The following is a 20,300-nucleotide window of genomic DNA, read 5'->3' on the forward strand; positions in this document are numbered from 1 at the left end:
ATATTGGATAATATTTCAAATAAGATCAAAATATTTACATAAAATTTAATATCACACTCATTCAATGAATAACATCCATTTTTCTAAAATTATTGTCTAATATAATTTTGACACTAAATCTTAATAGTTTAATCTTATATATGTCATATTATTACTCTGTTATTTTTTTTATTAACTATTTTTAGATTTACAAGATAAATGATTATTTGAATATTTATTATTATTCAAAAGCTTACTATGTGCATAGATTCTTATAAGAAAAAATACAAACATGAATACCTTTAATAAATTTAACTACATTATTTATCATCTATTTGTTGTTAATATATAATTTTAAACAAAACATTTCTTTCACTAAAAGTCAAGAATTTAAACAATTTATTTTCATATATAATTTCAAGATATAAGTCTAGTCTAACACAAATATGAGTCAGAACAAGGTAAGAGAATATATAATCTATTTTATTAAATTTGAGTCTTTTAGATAATTTAATATTATTTTTTGGGCCTTATTCAATTTAGTTTTTACTAATAATTTGTGATTAAAGATTTATGGTTAACGAATAATATAAATTTTCTAAAAAATATAGTTTTATTATATTTTAACATATTAAATTTTAAAATGTAGTTCAAGTTTAAACTTAATGTATTTTTGCATATTTGTGTCAGTATATGAGCAATATATTCTTAATCTTTTGTAGAAAGTTTATATGCCTATAAATTTATAAATAAGTTAATTTAAAGTATATTTAATGATAATGAGACAATAAATAGTTAATATATTTTAATATTAATTATTCTATACATAATAAATATAATAAATAGTTTATTTGAAGTATTTGATTAAGTGAGAAGTAAACTTTGGATAATATAAGACATGAGAAAAAAAAAATTTATACTAAGAATATGCTAGTCAACCATCAAAATAAAAAATATAAATGAGATCGGTGAAAAATTGCTCATTAATTTTACAATTAATTTGAATTAGTTTTATTAATTAATAATGTTTTAAAAGATAAATATTTTGTTAATCATAATATCTGAAAGATAAATATTCTTTCAAAATCAATATCTTATATTAATTTATTAATATTTTAAAAGTTTATTGAAGTATTTTTAGTAAATTACTAGTTGTTTAAATGAATAAGGCTTAATGGCTAATATTTAAAAAGATAAATTTGATGGTTAGAATTGATTATCACATCAGTGTAACAAAAGGCAAATGTTGACATAGTTTTTAGAGATCATAAAATGTAACAAAAGGTTTGTCGACATCTAAAGTAGAGTGCTAATAAGGACTACGAGAATTAAAATGATAGCACATCGAGTGGAAGCAAGGAAAGTCATTTCCTTGGCCATTCTTGTGCTTTCTAAGTTTTTAATTTTGTTAGATCATTGCTACTGTGCTTATTATTAACTTTTGGAATAAATTGCAATTTAGTCATTAATTTTGTCACACGGTTTTAATTTAGTTTTTTTTTTAAATTATGAATTTTCTAGTCTAAATCTTTATATGTTTGACTCAAATTAATCATATTTTGAAAAAAAAAAAAGAGTGAGAATCCCTTTCTTTTGAAAATAAAAAATAATTAAAAAATTATAATATTATTTAAAAACTATTATATAATTTTAATACAATTAATGTAATTATTACCACTATTATTCTCACCGAAATCGCTCTCACCTCCACCGCTTTTGGTACCACTACTACTATAACTATCTCTTTTATACTTATTATTAAAAAAAAAACAGTAAGAAGACTGTAGCAATATTTATTTTTTATTGTGTTTTATTTAAATATCAATATATTTTTTTAATTTAAATAATTTAATATTAATATTAATATTTTTTTATTTTTTATTTTATCCGCTCTCTTTTTAGAGAGTGTGTAACTCACTCTCTCATTTTTGTAAAAGATAGAGCTAATTTTTTTATTGTTGTCATTTTATATTAAAAATTCCTAAGTGCTCATATTTTCTATTGAAAAGTCCTAAGTGCTCACATTTTTTATTAAAAATCCTCACTTGCTATCATTTATTTACTAAAAAAAATATAATACCACATGCTTTTCTTTCAAAAGAGCAGTAGAGATTCTTTAAAATTCTAAACACTAAACTGCATTAATATTAATAATTGTTTAATTAATTTTTTTATTTTCATATGGTTTTTGCTAGTTCATATACTATAATATATATACTTGTGTCAAACAACAATTTAATTGAGAAGTCTGTGGTTGATGTGAAACCTGAGAAATACTCCTATCTGTCTATGATTCAAAATGCATATTTTTTATTTGAAATTGATTCAAATTTTGTGATGTTGAAGTGTGGAGATGGTTTAAAGATTATTGATGATGATATTGTAGTTGATATATTTATAGAATATGCTGATAAACCAGTCATTATTGTTCACATTTATCTTAATTTACTGTCACTTTCTATTAATCAATTGAATTAAACATGAATATGCAATCTTTAAGCCATGTTCAGTTAGAAGATGGGAATAGATATAGTACCTCATATTATAGTAGGAATATGGATAGAGGGAGAGGGAGAGGAAGGTCTAGAAGTGTGAGTACAAGTGTGGATAAAGGAAAATGGAAGAATGTGGATCAAACGAAAGGAAAGACTGTTAAATCTAGCATAGAGAGGGCAAGTAGGAGACTGCAATAGAAAAAAGATAAAAACAGTATTATGGAAGAAGAAGTACCTTTATCCGATGAAGATTATCACTTCTCTTCGAGTGAGGATGATGAATATGTACCAAATAATGTCATAGGTGGAGTACATGATAGTGGGGAGATAGAGTCTGACCTTGTTCAACTACTAAAAGTTGTGAGTTTGAAATTGCATATGATGATAAAGATGAGTTTAGCAATTATAGTTCCAATGAGGAAGGCAGTATAGAGTCCGAAGATGAAGGAAAACGTAGAGTTAAAGATCTATTAAAGGCAATTTAAACTAAGATTTTCAAGAGAAATTGACATGATACCATAGAGTTCAGTGTGGGCAAGTGTTTGGAAATGTGAATGCTTTTAGAGAAGTTATAACAAATTATGGTGTTGAAGATGGCTATGAATTCTTTAAGAAAAATAATGATAAGGATAGAATTATTGCATATTGCAAGGGCGATGGATGTCCTTGGAAAATCCATGCATTAGTACTGCCAAATGGAAGGATATTTATGGTCAAGACTCTGAACAACTACACTTGCATAAGGCTGGCAAACAACAGAAATTGTAAGCTACATTGATTGCATGCTACAAAAATTTCAAGAATCTATTACATTCTAACCCCTAACATTTTAATTACAACAACAAACATGAAAAGGTTACAAGCTTCAGAAATTGCTAAAAAGGTCTTAGCAAACCCTATATCATTATCAATAGCAACCATCTTTCCACAAAGCATCCGATTTTTATCCGTTACCTTCCTATTCTCTTCCTTCATTTCTATTAATTGAATAGAATCTCTATTACCATGAAATTACTGACTTCCTACATTTCTTGTTTTTTCAGGGACTTCATTTCTTTCTCTATTAATAGGGATACACTAGACATGTTCATGGGCCGGGCCTGGGCGGGCTCGGGCTGGGCCTAACTTTTTTTTGAACAAGCCCGAGCCCGCCCAAGCCCGAAGATTTTTTAATATTTCTCTACCCAAGTCTGAGCCCTAAATTTTTTAAAAAGCCCAGCCCGGCCCGGCCTACTATTAAACTTGTAAATAGACATGTTCATGGGCCGTGCCGGGATTATAGTTTTAATAATAATAAAACTATAAGTAGAAATAATAGCTAGCTAAGTGGTGTAAGACACTTAATTATAAGAAGAATGTCATAGGTTTAAGTGCTGACTATGACATATTTATTTTAAACCTATTTTTTAGTAACTATACTAGACATCGGGCCGGACAGGGCCAGGCTTGGATTTCAATATAAAACCCAGGCCCGCCCATAATAATCCGGGCTTCTTGTCAGGCTCGGGCCGGGCCGGACTTATGCTAAAAATAATGTATCTAAGCCCGGCCTAAAGTGTGTGGGCCGGGCGAGTACCCAAGCCCATGAACAGGTATAGGATACACCAGCCCAAGAAAGTACCACAACATTATCAACAAAAACATAGTACAACTTATTTCTATTGTTAAAGGATTTAGAAATCTTTAATGCTGCTCTTTTACCACACCCACATAGCATGTTCTTGAATCTGTCTCTTTCAGTCTTAGTTCCTGATAAAGTATTTGAGCTTGAAACTATATTTTAAGAGACTTTGAAGAAGAAGAAGAAGAATTCCATTTGAAAATGAGAAAGGTGTTGTGTTTTTTAACTCTCATTTAAGAGATAAATGTCTTCATTTCTCTTTTAAATTATTTTTAGTTTAACTTCTAAGTAAGTAAAATATGACAGCTGAGCACTTTCAGAGTAAATTGTCATTAAACTAATAGAACACTAACAAAATAATTATTATAATAAATGATGTACAAAAAAAAGATAAAAGTGCACATTATTAAAAAATAAAGAATGTAAGTGCATGTTATATCAAACTTCATAAACATTTTTATAATTATCCATTTTGATTTTATCTAATTAAAAGTCCGTCTTCGACATCAGAAATTTTATTCCCTTGTATTTGGTTACATAAAAATAATCATTAGAATTCAGTGTAGTTAATCTTTTATATGAGATATTAAAATTAACCCACAAATTTCAGAGAAATGAGAGAACACATTCCTGAACATGAGTGATTTTACCGGGTGTCAAGAACCTGACCTGAATACACAACACACAATTACTCTCTCCTTAATCCTTTTGTATCTCTTCCAACAGCTCAAATATGAGTAACCACCTATTCTGCCAGACAAATTGCTATGTTAAACAATTTTTCATCAAAGGTTAGTCACCTTTACCTTCTTGCTTCTTATGATTAATAAGAGTAAAACTGTAGTTTATGTAATTCAATTTCTTTAATTTGAATTAACCCAGTTTTCCTTTATCAATTCTGAACTATGAGAACCTTCCTTTCTCGTCAATTTTCAACTTTGCTTGATTCTATTTCTTCAAACCCGGCATCTGCTAAAACCCTATTCCCTGGGACTTTTGGGGGGAAGTGGAATCCAATTCCTATACCCAACAGAACTCTCCCTGAAACCAAAGGTCAAGATCTTGATTTTGTTAATGTTGCACACAGTCACTTAATTCATTCTGATTGGAAAAAGCTTACTTCATTGTCTACCCATTTGACTCCATTTAGGGTTAAGCACATTCTATTAAAGATTCAGAAAGACCATGTTCTTTCACTTGAATTCTTTAATTGGGTCCAAACCGAAAACCCCAGTTCTCATACACTTGAAACCCATTCAATGATTCTCCATATTCTTACCAAAAACCGAAAATTTAAATCTGCTGAGTTGATTTTGAAGAGTGTTCTTGTTAAGGGTTTCATAGATTTGCCTGATAAGTTGTTTGAAGCAATTCTTTATTCATACCGAATGTGCGATTCCTCGCCTCGTGTCTTTGATTCTTTGTTTAAGACTTTAGCACATATGAAAAAGTTTAGGAATGCTACTGATACATTTTTGCAAATGAAGGGTTATGGATTTTTGCCCACTGTTGAGTCTTGCAATGCTTATTTGAGCTCCTTACTTGATTTGCATAGGGTGGACATTGCTTTGGCATTTTATAAAGAAATGCGAAGATGTAGGATATCACCCAATGTTTACACTCGTAATATGGTTATGCGTGCCTTTTGCAAATCAGGAAAACTTGAAAAGGCAGTTCAAGTGTTTGAGGAAATGGAAAGTGTTGGAATTAGCCCTAATGATACATCTTACAATACCTTGATTATGGGATACTGTCGTAAGGGTCTTTTGAACTCAGCTGTGAAACTTAAAAACTCGATGAGGGCGAAAGGGGTGGAGGCAAATGTGGTTACTTTCAATAGTCTAATTGATGGATTTTGCAAAGAAGGGAAACTACATGAAGCTAGTAAAGTTTTTAGTGAGATGAAAGTCTTGAATGTAGCTCCTAATACCATAACTTACAATACTTTAATAAATGGGCACAGCCAAATGGGAAATAGTGAAATGGGCAGGAGGCTTTATGAAGAGATGTCAAGGAATGGAGTTAAAGCTGATATATTGACATATAATGCCTTGATTTTGGGTCTTTGCAAGGAGGGTAAGACCAAGAAGGCTGCATATATGGTTAAAGAACTTGATAAAGAAAACTTAGTCCCCAATGCCTCTACCTTTTCTGCCCTTATAAGTGGACAGTGTATTAGAAATAACTCTGACCGCGCATTTCAGCTGTATAAAAGTATGGTCAGAATTGGTTGTCATCCAAATGAACAAACTTTCAACATGTTAGTTTCTGCCTTCTGCAAGAACGAGGATTTTGAAGGGGCATTCCTAGTCTTGATGGAGATGTTCGAGCGGTGCTTCACCCCTGGTTCTGATGTTTTATCAGAAATTTACCATGGGCTTTGTTGCTGTGGTAAAGAGCATTTGGCAATGAAGTTGAGCAGTGAGCTGAAAGCTAGACATATGATGACAAAAGGTTTTGAGAAAGCTAAGCCTATCAACGCAGGAGCAGAGAGAGATGACAAGACATCTATCTGTACATAATTTGTAAGATTTTGCTTGTTCTTCCTCTGTAAACACTAAAGCTTAGGTGCCATTTGGTTCACATTTTGGAAGTATTACTCTTAATCAATGAGCAAAATGAATTTAAATGTATGCATCTCCTAAAATGTTTCGTTCTGGTTTATGTTTTTAAGAAATTTTCATTAGCATAAATTGCTGCATTGTCTATCAATAATTAAGCAGAGGGTAACTTTTTGATATGTGACAGAAAATTTTCAGAAGCCAAAATCGAGAGGCTGTAAGAATTTTCTTGTACTAAATTTTTGATTGCACATTCATTTCTTGAGGGACACATGTCTCTGTTTCATGTTTTTGTTTGTATCATCTTAACCGGTTATCCCCTAAATGCGTAATTCTTCATTGGTACCCACTGTTTATTTCGGAGACTTGTGCAAGTACAGATTCAATTTCAGCACTATCAAATCAAGTTATAGTATGAATTATCCTTACCTATTCGCCATGCATTAATAAAGACGAAAGATACTGTCACACTTCATACCCACTGATTTCTGCCATCCATATTTTTAATGTCTGCCTCTTCTTCTCACCTTCTAAATTTTAAAATCCTTATAGAAAGTTATTTATCAACATTTTTCGTAAGATAATTTATCCATAAAGTATTTATAAGAATTTGAAAACTTCTGAGCCTCGATTGAGATCTTCTAGTCCCTGTTCCAGACATCAAATGCAACCCACCATTCGAACATTCAATAGGAAAATAAAATTGAAAGCTGCAAACTTATGATGAAAAAACATAACAAGTAGTGTATAGCCACTACCAGCTATGAACAACATGCAAGCATAAGAGGTTGCTGAACTTTCAGAACTTGATAAAAATTCAATTAAAGATGGTGCTGCTGCAATGCACAAAAATATTGTACAACACATTTTAGCTCTATTCTATCCCAGGAGAGAGAAAGTCATCATGCTATAATGCCTATTGAGCAAAGATATATATTGGAAATGGCTACAGTAAATGGTACCAGAGGTCCAATGCTTGTCATGATTCGTCTTCACCAGCCTCAGCAGCAGCTATTTCAGAGTCCAATTTATTTATTAGCTGCTCGCTTATATGTTGTGCCACAGATATGATGTCAGAAATTACGCTAGGATCAATACAAGCACCTCCTCGTTTTGTCAACCCACATATGTGCCCTTTCCTGTTGATAGAAACAGAAACAGCAGAGCTCATATAGGATTCCTCTTCTGAAGTAGCATCAACTATATAATGCCTTCCCACCTACATCATACAAAGGCAAAAGTTCATTGTGGATAATGCTTTATGCAGATCCTTGCAAGCATTGCATAAAAGAAACAGTTAACTACATCACCTTTGTTAATGTAACTATGACAGGAACGCCAGATGTGTCAAACTGAAGAAATTCTTCATCACTTATGTCAACCTCTGGCTGCTCATCGCCCAATCCACCAGCAGCAACATGGACTTTTGGTATGCCTGTATTGCTTAAAGCAGCCTTTAGGAATAAAGTATTGCTAATCAGTTCATGCCAGTAAAATCGCCTTATCTACAAGTGATAGTCTCTGGGAACATGATAGCAGTGAATTGCAACAAAGAGGCACAAGCAAGGCTTTTACGTTGCCAGAAACTTCTATATTTTCTGACAGACACATTTCATAGGTATTACAACTGAGAAAGAACCAAAAAAAAAAAGCCTGAAGAAAACAAAAAAAAGTTTATTTCTTGTTCAACCAACCCAATCCTGTAATATCCACATTTTTTGCATCCTTGCTCATAGACTCCATTGAAGTCATATAAAAACTTAGCCCCTAACTTGTGGGAAACATACTTGTTAAAAGATATAACTAGCAGCCTGTAGGTAGTTTAATATAGAAGAGAGAAGTTCATAAAAGTTCCTTCTGGTTCAGTGCTTTGACTCTTTAAAGAAAAAAACAGTTTTTGCATGATTATGGTAGTGCCTGAGGTTCGATACGTTATCACTTTGTTACCATTTTACTAACCATCATTCAAAAATATATGCTTATTTAATAATTCATTATTAGGGTTAAATAACACACAAGTCGGTCCCTGTGTTTTTTCTTACTACATTAAAACTCTCGAGTTTTTATAAAACTAACTATTAATCTCTCCTTGTAAAGTCAATATAGTCAAAGGACTAAATTAGTAATTTAAAATTGCAATTTGATCCCTAAACTTATTATCAAGTATCAAATCTATTCAAAATTAATTTTTTTTATTAAGTTCAAGTAAAACCCTATTTTTAGTGCAAGTTAATTTTGGTGTCTGACAAAAATATTTATTTCATTTACTTGCTCTAGTTTTTTTTTTTATTTTTAGTATAATATGATCCGAGCAAAATTTAAGCATTTTAAGATCACTTATATTTATAATATGATTAAATTGTTATGTAATTTATTTTTAAATTATTAATACAAAATACAATTTTCTATTATTATTTTTATTATAAACTAGAATTCAATCATATTAAAACTAAAAAAAATTCATTCTAATTTAATAGAAATTAAACAATCATATCTTAATTTAGCCAAATGATCTAGACATCGATTAGCTTAAGAAAAGAAATGATGAAGTTGATAAGTCCACTATTAATAAAGAAGATCATGATAAATCTTGTAGCTCCAAAAAACATTGCTTCAAAAATTAAGTGATTTGAACATGTCTAGATTTTTCTCGGGTTAAATTGTGTTAAAAACAAAACATTAAAGCAAGTAAAAGATTATTAACTAACCATTTTTGTTAGACTCTAAAATCAATTTGTGCTAGAAAATAAAATTTCATCCTATTTTGATAAAAAAAATAATCTTGGACAAGTTTGTATCATATCACTAAAAGTTAAAAAGAACTAAAATACAAAGTTTGATTTTGAACTTTTCCTAACAGTTATTTTAGAAGAACTCCCAGCATAAACTTATAGATTTACCTTAATTGCAGCACCTAGAGCATCTAGAAGATTTCCATCAAAACTGACGACAAGGCCATCAATGTAAAGATCCCAACAAATTTTCCCTTCTGCAACAACCAGAGATGATAGATCGATTCCAGCACCTGAGACATTTCAACCACTTCATTATTAAGATAAGCAGAAAGAACCTTAAATGATAATAAATAATTGAAGGATGAGTTGAGCTGCAAAATAAGAATACATGAGGAAGCATGCTTATGGTAAACAAGCCTAGCTATACTAACAACACAAACCTGCTCCGCTTTTACCACCCAAGAGACAATGCTGAAGAGCTGCTGAAAGTTCAGCTGACAGCTCCTCGCCTCCTCTGGCCTAAATAAAATGTGAATACAGGTTAAACTTCAAAAAAAAAAAAAAACAAATTAAACTGGCAAAGTTACAAGAACTGTGAAGACAACCAAACTTCAGCATCCACTCATCAAGTAATAAAAAGCATTCTAGTGTCAACTTTTGAAAAACATATTAAAATGGGGGAGGGGGAGAGAGAGAGAGATAGCAAGAAAGCATATTCCAAAAATTCCTTGATTGGTTAAAACATGTACATGGAGACCTTAACAGTGTTAAAATTTTTCTGAGAACTATGTAGCACAAATGATTCTAAGAGGACTATTCGTGAGAAAATATATCAATAATCACAATATTTACCAAAGACAAAACATGCAGGCCCCTATTAAGTGGGTAGAGATAATAGAAAGCAGAGAATAAATGTATAAAACCTCAAAGGTTGGTTCGGCAACCGGACTACAATCAACAAATATAGCCACTTTTCCCTTGTCTGGCTGAAATGCATTTGGCCTTCCAAGCTCAGCCTGCAGTTATAATTCAAATATGCAGTATTAAATAAAGCACCTCAAAGCATGTATACATATAAAATTAATTTATAAAAGAACTACATAGAAAACTACAAATGTGTGTGTTTTTCAAATAATAAAATACCTTCACACTAGCAATGACCTCTGTTGCACCAATCCTAACTCGCGCTGAGCCATTAGCCTGTAATGAAAGTTATCAAACACAACTGAAAAGAAAGATAAGAGGAAAAAAGGAAAAGAAATAAAACAATAAAACTATAAAAGACTAACCCAAGTCAGTTTTAAATGAAATGGATACCTGAGGGATAACTCCAGTTTCAACAAAAATGGGTCGATAGGCATCTCTTTTTCGACCATCAGACCGAAGGTTCTGATTGATGCCCCCCTGAATAAAATTCCTTTCTCCAACTGAAAGTCCTACCATTTCTTAGAATCAACAAAGAACAATTTACAAGAAGTCAAATAATCTTCACCAATTTTCACAATATCACCAGATAAAGGCCTAATGACTTGAAAACCTGAACTTTAGGCCTCTTTTTCTAAATTGTTCAATTCTATCAAAATTTTCACAGCAATCACCATTCTTCTAAAAACCCGGCTAGTGTCTGCATAAGTTGCACCAGAGCTAATAAAATTGAAAAAAAAGAAGAAAAAGAAAAGAAAAAGCCACATCAGCAAGTGACTTGCTGACATGGGTCTTTTATGATAAAAGAACCAAAACACATTTGCTAAAAAATTCAACTGATAAAAGAAAAAAATAATTATTACATATACAGATTAAATGAACCATGCGAAAAAAAAAAATCACCTGAATAATGCACTTTAATGGAAGAACCTCTAATGCTAAGAACAAGAAAAGCTTCTTCGCACTGCCATAGAACTTTATATCGATTTTGAAGAAGAGAGATGACCGGCGACTGCTGCGAGAGTGGAGGCCTGAAGAAAGATGACCGGCGACTGAGGGTTTGCAGAGGGTCGAGTCTTTTAGAGGTTAGACTTAGAGGGTGCCTGGAGGCTGTGAGGTTGAGAATTGAGGTGAAAATGTAATTAGGGTTTGTAATTTACAATGTGTGTTATGTTTATTTTTTTATCTTTTAGTTTACATTTCAAACTAAATAGTCCTGATTTTTACATCAAAACCATGTATATAATTTTAATTTTTATAATTTTTATATTTATTTTTTATTTATCAGAGAACATTTTTTTTCAATTTTATATATTCTATTTTAAATTTTTATATTTCTAAAATATTAAATTAGATTTTATCCATATATAAATTGTGAATTTTAACATTATAAAGTAGAAATTAAACTATATAATATATCAATATATAAAAAGTTCTATTATAATATAAGACAAACTCTGTTGGTAAAACTTCGCATTTTATAGCAAATATAAAGAGATAGTTATCCCATGTTATATAGTCCACGGCTCTATTGAGCCTTCTATGAATAAGAAAACATAACACGGCATTTGATATTTTAACTTAATAATAAAAGTGAAATTAATCGGTATATATTTAGTTTTTACTTCTAGTAATATTATATAATTTTAAATAAAATTATATAATTTTAATTTTTTTGTTATTATATTTTATGCATATATAATACATATGTCATTTTAATTAAAAAAATTTAAAAGGTTCGATGGTACAACAAGTGAATATATGATATGCCTCACAAAAAGGATTAACAAAAATATCTTATTAACTAGTTAATTGGCATTTTTTTTATTTATAGAAGGTCCAATGCATTATTATTATAAAATATGTAGTAGTCATTCCATAAAACAAAAATTCATCTAACGTAAAGGTAATGACTCGAACTCAATATTTCTATTTTTCAAAAGCGAATGGTCTTGCCACTTGAATTAAATTAATTAATATATATTAGCATACATAATTATTAATAATATCAATATTGTTGGGTATCAAAAATAATATTTTCTTTAGTGATATATATTCTTTTATCAATAAGTGATATTTAATTTTCACTTGTTGGAGAATTAAATATATTAAATAATTTTTTTTATTATTTCATTTTATTCATATATAATATGTATGCCATTTTAACAAAAATAAAATACTTAAATGGCTTGATAATAGAATGGCTTTTTATCTTTTAAGAAATTATAAAATTTGAATTCCATCTAAAATAAAATGAGAAATATAATAACATTTTTAACGGATATAACTCTGTCTAGTATCTGTCATGATAAAAATGTACAGAATACTAGATTTCAATAGGTCTATATCTATATCTGTTTACATATTTAAACACACAAATTGTACACTTATATGCAGTATATATGAATATTTTGGTTGAATTTATATTTTAGGAGAATATCAAGTTACATTAAAGATTAAAATATTAAAGTAACTAAATGATCAAATATTAAGTATCTAAATATATATTTAGGGTATTAAAAATAATATTTTCAATTCTTATGTATTCCTCCGTCACAAGATAATAGTGATTAAATATTGTTTTCATTCTTCCATTAAGAAGCAAGGATATAAAATTTAGATATCATTGATGTGTTGTATTACTAAACGATTTGAAATGTCCTAAGCCAGAAAACGATTATAAAATGTTTCCAGAAAAAACAATTATAAAAAGAAAAAGAAAAAAATTCTGGACCTCATATATAAGATCTTTTTTAGCAACTTTGAAAAGTAGTTTGCAATTACGGGCCTCTTCAGCTGCTCAAAAGGCCATCCGTAACAACAATGGATAAATTCATATAAATTCTTCATCTTCTTCGTATCTAGTATCTTTGTATATATTCTTTATTTAACGTTTATATACATTCAGACACTTTTTTTGCTTAATCGAATGGCAACTCATTTTATGAGTCCATGCTCATATTCTTCAACTAACTTCTCTACTTCCTCATGTTTCAAGAATGACGTAGAACTGTTGAGTAAATTCATCTCATTGCCAAGAAGATCAGGTTTCTCTAAATGGGTATCTCAGATTCATTCACGAATGCATGGTAGAAAGCATTTTTGTCTCAAGTCCTCGAATGGGCATCCTCTACCTGCTGTATCTTCCCAAGATGGTAGGTTCTTGATCTCTCAGTTTCTGTTTTCTGTTGTTTTCTCTTTGATTCTCTGATTCGTAGTTTTTGGATAATGTTTGTGGTTGCAATGGTTCATTGCTTGTTTGGCTGTTAATTAATTCTGGTTTGGTATATACATGCCATGGCCCAACCTGAAAATAGGAAGCTTGAATTGACATTTTTAACAACTGTTTTTTCAGTGGATAAAATAAAACATAAATGGGAAGGAAGAAACTTCTTTTGACATTGAGAAACTTCATCAGCTTTAGGCTCCATTTGTTTCTCATAAAGTAACTTGTTTTTAGATGATGTTTTATAGAGAAATTGTTTTTCTGAAATATAACTTTATTTACCATTATTTGGTTACACTACGGAAAACTAATTGCCGTTTTTTTGGTGCTTAGAGCATAATTAAAAGTATTTAAATATTTAAACTTATTAGAACTTGTATTTTGAATTCATAATTAAATATAAAAAGCTTGTTAAAGTAAGTAAAATTAGGAACTTTGCAGTGGTCAATTCCTGGTGCTATTTCCACTTGAGCTCAGTTTAAGTGTAGTTGATATACTAATAGAACAGAGGAAGCCTCAGCGTAACCCTCACATGATAGTGTTGTGGTTTACAGTATTACTTTTTATGTAGAAATAGACTTTCTCTTTCTTCTGTTCTATTACTTAATACTAACGTTTGGGGTGAGATTATGAACTAGGTTTAGCTGAAAATCATGTGGTCAAAGAACATAATGAACCTCAAAGGAAAGAAGGGCTATCTATTCCAATCTCTGAAGCCGAGAAAGTAGAGTCTAATATCAGTATTACAGTTGTTGGTGCTTCCGGAGACCTTGCTAGGAAGAAGATTTTTCCTGCACTTTTTGCTCTTTTCTATGAAGATTGGCTACCTGAGGTTCTAAAATCTGTTGCTATGTCGAGTTTTTCATTCTGTTGATGCAGTTGGATTAAGTTAGCTCCATAATGCATGGCCACTAACTAGTTTCTATTTTATGTTTAATTTTGCATACTAAGAACTTTACAGTATTTGGTTATGCTCGAACTAAGTTAACTGATGAGGAGCTAAGGAACATGATTAGCCAGACATTGACTTGCAGAATCGATAAGAGGTTTCCTACATTGCTAAACCAGTTTCACTGATACTAATTTGTTATTAGAACGTTCTTTTCATTCAACTTATTAACTTGTAACAGGGAAAACTGTGAAGACAAAATGGAACAGTTTTTGAAAAGATGTTTTTACCAGGCTGGTCAATATGACTCTGAGGAACATTTTCTGGAATTGGACAAAAAGCTGAAAGAGAAAGAGGTGATGTGTTACTTATGATTCTTCAATGTAAGAGTTTGATCTCAATGTAAGAGTTTGATCACTATTAACTGTGTAATGTGTGTTTCACATTGCCTTTTAGACTTGCTGCTCGCAATCTATAGATTCAGTAGCAGATATAGAATGGTTTGAGAAAATTTGGCTTTTCTTGTTACTGAACTGGACCATGAACTGGGGTATTATATGAAAGAAGGAAGGTTAAGAAGACGCACATTTACCTTCAACAGAACAGGAACATAAGAATACCGAGATTAAGGTTTTCTGAAGATAGGGAACATGACTTATTGTGTTGGTCCTATTTTTTAATGATTTAAAATGAGAAGTTGAAACTTGAAGATCTAATCAATCACTACTCACTGTTTTAAATTGAAAACAGTTAAAAACAAACCTTAACTATTCGGTTTTGATTTTAATAAATTATGCAAAAATGATAGCTCATATTTGCACTAAAATGAGAGCATAAAAAACCAGAAGCATTTTCTTATCCTATAGCGATGCTTCATATAATTACATAATTTGGTGGAAATTTTCCTTCTATTGCACTATCACATTGCCATAAATTTATTGAGCAATATAAAATTTCTTTTGAGTAGAGTTTGATTAGTAAATGAAATGCTCTTTTTTAGGCTGGAAAATTGTCGAATAGGCTGTTTTACTTATCAATTCCTCCAAATATATTTGTGGATGTGGTGAGATGTGCTAGTGCTAGAGCTTCTTCAACAAATGGGTGGACAAGGGTGATTGTTGAGAAGCCGTTTGGTCGTGACTCAGAGTCATCCAGTGAGCTAACCAGATGTTTGAAGCAGTATCTAACTGAAGAACAAATCTTCAGGTTCACTCTTCTTTGTCGCCATTCGTTACAGAATATACATAATCTTGGAGAGTGACATTTGTTTACGTTTGTTTTTTATTAGGATTGATCATTATTTGGGCAAGGAGCTGGTTGAGAATCTATCAGTGCTCCGTTTCTCAAATCTTGTTTTTGAGCCTTTATGGTCAAGGAACTACATTCGCAATGTGCAACTGATATTTTCTGAAGATTTTGGCACAGAGGGACGTGGAGGGTGAGTGACATTTGTTACCTAGTGATTTTTATGATTAAGTAAGATTTTTTCTTGATGGATCATATTTCTGAACTGTGATTGTTTGCTTATCTGGTCAGATATTTTGATAACTATGGCATAATAAGAGATATAATGCAAAACCATTTGCTGCAAATACTAGCATTGTTTGCAATGGAGACACCCGTTAGCTTAGATGCTGAGGACATCAGAAATGAGAAGGTACATCAGAATTAGGACTTCCTTTTCATGCTACTATCTGGAATTGATCTTAATATGGTGACTTATGAAACTGGCTGATTCAGGTAAAGGTTCTGAGATCAATGAAACCATTGCAACTTGAAGATGTAATAATCGGCCAATATAAAGGCCACAGCAAGGGTGGTAAAGCGTATCCTGCTTATACAGATGATCCAACCGTGCCAAAAAATAGCACTACACCAACATTTGCAGCAGCAGCTCTTTTCATCAACAATGCCAGATGGGATGGGGTTCCTTTTCTAATGAAGGCAGGCAAAGCTCTTCATACAAGGCGGTAGGTAGAACTTTTAACTCTTGTATGTTACAGAATAGATTGTAACTGATCCTATGACCTGATGTTTCATCAAAATTCCAGAGCAGAGATCAGAGTGCAATTCAGACACGTACCTGGTAACTTGTACAAGCGGAATTTCGGAACTGATTTAGACAAGGCAACAAACGAGCTTGTGCTTCGTGTGCAACCTGATGAAGCTATATATCTCAAGATCAACAATAAAGTTCCTGGTCTTGGAATGAGATTAGATCGCAGCGACCTAAATTTGCTATACCGAGCAAGGTGAGATGATTAGAAAAAGATAGTCGAGTAGACTGTAATTCAAAAAAAAAAAATTTGTTATATCAACACAAGTAAAATTCATTTTTCAATATGAAGGTATCCTAGAGAAATACCAGATGCATATGAGAGGCTTCTTTTAGATGCAATAGAAGGAGAAAGAAGGCTGTTTATTAGGAGTGATGAGCTCGATGCTGCTTGGTCATTATTCACACCATTGTTAAAGGAACTCGAGGAAAAGAAGATTGTTCCGGAGCTTTACCCCTATGGCAGCAGAGGTCCAGTTGGAGCACATTATCTTGCTGCAAAACACAATGTTCGCTGGGGAGATCTTAGTGAATAGCCTCATGAAATAGCTTTGAGTGAATTAAAATTTAAGATGTCACCATTAAGTACTACTGAATAATATGCAAATAATTGAAATAGATAAAGATCAATAATGATGCAAATGAGCGATTAGATTTCGAGTCTTATCCTCTACACTAGACCTGTGTTACTATCTTTACAATGAGTGTAAGGATAGGTATTCTCTATTGTATAGTTCGCAATCCATTTAGCCTTTCGTGAGTAAAAATAAAAATAAAAAGCCAATCACCCTTGCAGGGGGGAAAATGAACATTAGATCAGCCAAGGGCAAAGCCGAAAACGAAAATCTAAATCCTAAATTTACAAAAACCGGCATTAAAAAACTATGTTGAAGGACTAAGTAACTAGATGCACAAGTCTTCTTCACTCTTGTTCCTGTAAATGCTGAACGAAAAGAGTAGGGTTGAGCTTCATCTCCCTGCTATTATAATGGGCTTGGGACCTATCCTGCCCAGAGATGCATTTCTAAGGTTTATCTCAATAACAGTTTAGTTTCTATTATTATAAATTAGCACTTCCTCTCTTATTATTACCAATAAAAAGTATATATTTCTTAAGGATTAAAGTGATCAAAATTTAGTATAAGAATTAAGGAATAATAAGTTAATGTAACCAAATTTTCAAATGTAATTCCTCTAAGTATAATGGAATATTTTTTTAATATTTTATAAATAAGGATTAAGTTTAGAGTTGTTACAAAATTTCATGGATAAAATTTATCAATCATAATAATAAATATTAAAATAAGTTTCATAAGTATATTAGCAATAATTACAAATTTATAAATTTCTCAACTTAATTTCTTAATTTCAAGCTTAACTTTTATTTTTTAATAAGACGCCCTTTTATAATTACAAATTCATTTATTGTTTAGAGCTTTAGGATCTAAAATATGGTTGATAATGAATGTCGGTTGATTAGAACTTGAGGTGAATTCCTCAATTTATAAACTTTTTTAAGTTTATTGATAATTACTTTTAATTCACAACCGTAATGAAGTAACTTGTTGAATTTATTTTCAAGAAATTGTCATTAAATTATCTAATTTATTATATAAATATGTGAATTCGAGCTTAATTTTTTAATTCCCCCAACTTTCTATAACTTTTTCCACTGTGGCCACAATTTCTCATCGCCTATAAAACATCTTTTCACTGCTTGCAACTTCTTAAATAATTTTATTTTTTCCCCACTTTCCATTATTCATGTTAATTCAATAAAAGGTTTTTATATTATAATTGGATATTTGAATTGATAAAATAATCAGTATAACATAAGATTATAAAATTAATTAGATTTAGAACAAAAATATTTTAGGTGTAAATATAAATATTATTATATAATCTTTCAACATACATTTAACCATTCACATCTCATACTCTCTTGAATCATTGAATCTACCAATCATTTTATGTTATTTTTATATTCCAGCAGTATTGCTTGACAAAATGATGGCCTACTATCACCTACCATGAAAAGAATGCCATGTAAAACCCTAACCTGGCAATGCAATTTAGTCAAAGTGATATTGTACTATGAAGTGCCAGATATAATAAAAAAACCTAGAAATCTAAGAACCCAGCCTAAGCTTATTTAATTTAATCTTAATGGGCGCCATCCAAACAAATTATCAATCAATACCTTCGTCTTGAAATCTTGAGGCTACTATGAAATAATGAACCATTCATTTCTACTCTCATTCATTAAAGAACAGGTATGAGTTATAAATAGAGTTTTTTTTTTTGAGTGGGTAATAAATGGATTATTACTCATTGACCTTAGAATTATATAATAACGACCATATATGGTTACCGATTAAAAGCCGCTTAATTAAATAAAAAATATTAGTATGTGTATGTTTTTAATTTATAAATACTATATAATTTGACAAACGTATTCGGGATTATTAAGTGGAATTCGACGATAAATAATTACATCTAATGGCTCAAATTTAACGATTAAAAATATCATAATTTAAAAAGATTAATATTAAAAATTTAATTATGTACGTAAAATAAATATTAAAAGATAAATAGATTATACAAGTAAATTATTAATAAATATTTAGTTAAATAAATGGATGGATTAAAACTAAAAATTAGTGAAATGTGTATCCATCTAATCTTTGAACGAGCGATAAATGGTTCAACTCGTTTAGATTCAACCCATTTACATTTGGGATACACATATAGTAATTTTTAATTAATCAGCCCTTACTTGATCTCCTTTTTCTTTATTCCTTTCTTTTCTTCTTCCTTTTTATTAAATTTTCCACATTTTATTATATTTATATTTATATTTTAATTTTTTTTAATTATTATCGGTCAATACATAGTAGCCATCTATCGTATTTGTTTTTTTTTTCTTTCTTTCCTTCTATACTATTCCTTCTTATGTATGAGAAATAGATATTTAGATATGTTTAGTTTTTTACATTTATTTTTTTATGTTAATTTAAATAAAAACTTATAGATTTGTTTTATAGAAATATTTTTAACCATCATCATCACCGTTAAATATATACAATCTTTCGAAATGGAAATCTTTCAAGAAAAACTTATTTATATATTTTATAAAATCAAAAAAAAAAATTATTAACCAGAGTATACTGTATTTACTAATATTAAACAACATTAACAAATATTTCCTTTTGCATTTCTGTAATTATGCCCGGAAAGTTTATAATCAACCCTTAGTTTTGTCAGAAATGACAAATTGGGACACTCTCCTTTTCTTACTTTTCCATTTTCTTTTGAATAGAATTTCATAGTTAAAAAAAAAAAAAAAAAAAAAACACAAAAACAAAAAGAATAAGAACCATTATGAAAAGATTGAATTTTATCTTTTATGTCTTCCATCTGTAAGAATTAAGAGAGAGAAAGCCATGTCACTAGCAGCAGCCTTGTTTTTTTGTCGTTTTTCTTTAATATTTAGAATTGTTTGCCTTTTGTTTGCTTTCTCTTTCTATTTTCTTTTGTCATGGGTGTGGTTTTCTAGAAGGTTATCCAAAAAGCCTATCAGACGAACGAACGAACCCAAATGAATCATACCGACCTCAAAAAGCCTATTAAATAAATCACTAAACTTAATTATGGTTTCTAATTTTATAGAATTTATGGGTAATTAAATAAAAAAAATCTAGAAAATGTTTATTTATTTATATGTGTTTATACATCTTATATATAAAAGTTATATAATTAAACTTATATCTTTATTTAAGTTCTCATTTTTTGACAACAAACTTTATGATTAAAG

At 30.3% G+C, this 20,300-nt stretch overlaps 3 protein-coding genes across 5 annotated transcripts; 2 read left to right on the forward strand and 1 right to left on the reverse strand.

Annotated features, from left to right (window-relative positions):
- Positions 1–4,625: 4,625 nt before the first annotated feature.
- Positions 4,626–6,728, forward strand: LOC8264011 (pentatricopeptide repeat-containing protein At4g26680, mitochondrial). Its single transcript, XM_015726008.2, has one exon. The coding sequence runs from the start codon at positions 5,001–5,003 to the stop codon at positions 6,615–6,617; it is 1,617 nt and encodes a 538-aa protein (XP_015581494.2). The 5' UTR covers positions 4,626–5,000; the 3' UTR covers positions 6,618–6,728.
- Positions 6,729–7,453: 725 nt separating this feature from the next.
- Positions 7,454–11,516, reverse strand: LOC8264010 (exosome complex component RRP42). 3 transcript variants are annotated; one of them, XM_015726004.3, is made up of 9 exons: positions 11,219–11,516; positions 10,929–11,015; positions 10,709–10,836; positions 10,535–10,591; positions 10,315–10,407; positions 9,832–9,910; positions 9,557–9,681; positions 7,967–8,110; positions 7,454–7,875 (listed from the first exon to the last, which is right to left on the reverse strand). In XM_015726004.3, exons 3-9 carry the CDS (start codon positions 10,832–10,834, stop codon positions 7,636–7,638), a joined length of 864 nt encoding a protein of 287 aa, XP_015581490.2. In that variant the 5' UTR covers positions 10,835–10,836; positions 10,929–11,015; positions 11,219–11,516; the 3' UTR covers positions 7,454–7,635. The 3 variants fall into 3 exon arrangements, with proteins under 3 accessions (XP_015581490.2, XP_015581491.2, XP_002530222.2); XM_015726005.3 differs by having other exon boundaries at positions 10,929–11,035; XM_002530176.4 differs by lacking the exon at positions 10,929–11,015 and having other exon boundaries at positions 11,219–11,513.
- A 1,593-nt stretch (positions 11,517–13,109) lies between these two features.
- Positions 13,110–17,146, forward strand: LOC8264009 (glucose-6-phosphate 1-dehydrogenase 1, chloroplastic). Its single transcript, XM_002530175.4, has 10 exons — positions 13,110–13,470; positions 14,180–14,373; positions 14,493–14,587; positions 14,672–14,786; positions 15,431–15,636; positions 15,719–15,868; positions 15,967–16,087; positions 16,171–16,400; positions 16,482–16,682; positions 16,779–17,146. The coding sequence occupies exons 1-10, from the start codon at positions 13,245–13,247 to the stop codon at positions 17,020–17,022; spliced, it is 1,782 nt and encodes a 593-aa protein (XP_002530221.1). The 5' UTR covers positions 13,110–13,244; the 3' UTR covers positions 17,023–17,146.
- The last annotated feature ends 3,154 nt before the right edge of the window (positions 17,147–20,300 follow it).

The sequence above is a fragment of the Ricinus communis genome, chromosome 7 (genome assembly GCF_019578655.1).
Source record: "Ricinus communis isolate WT05 ecotype wild-type chromosome 7, ASM1957865v1, whole genome shotgun sequence".
Lineage (NCBI taxonomy): Eukaryota > Viridiplantae > Streptophyta > Magnoliopsida > Malpighiales > Euphorbiaceae > Ricinus > Ricinus communis.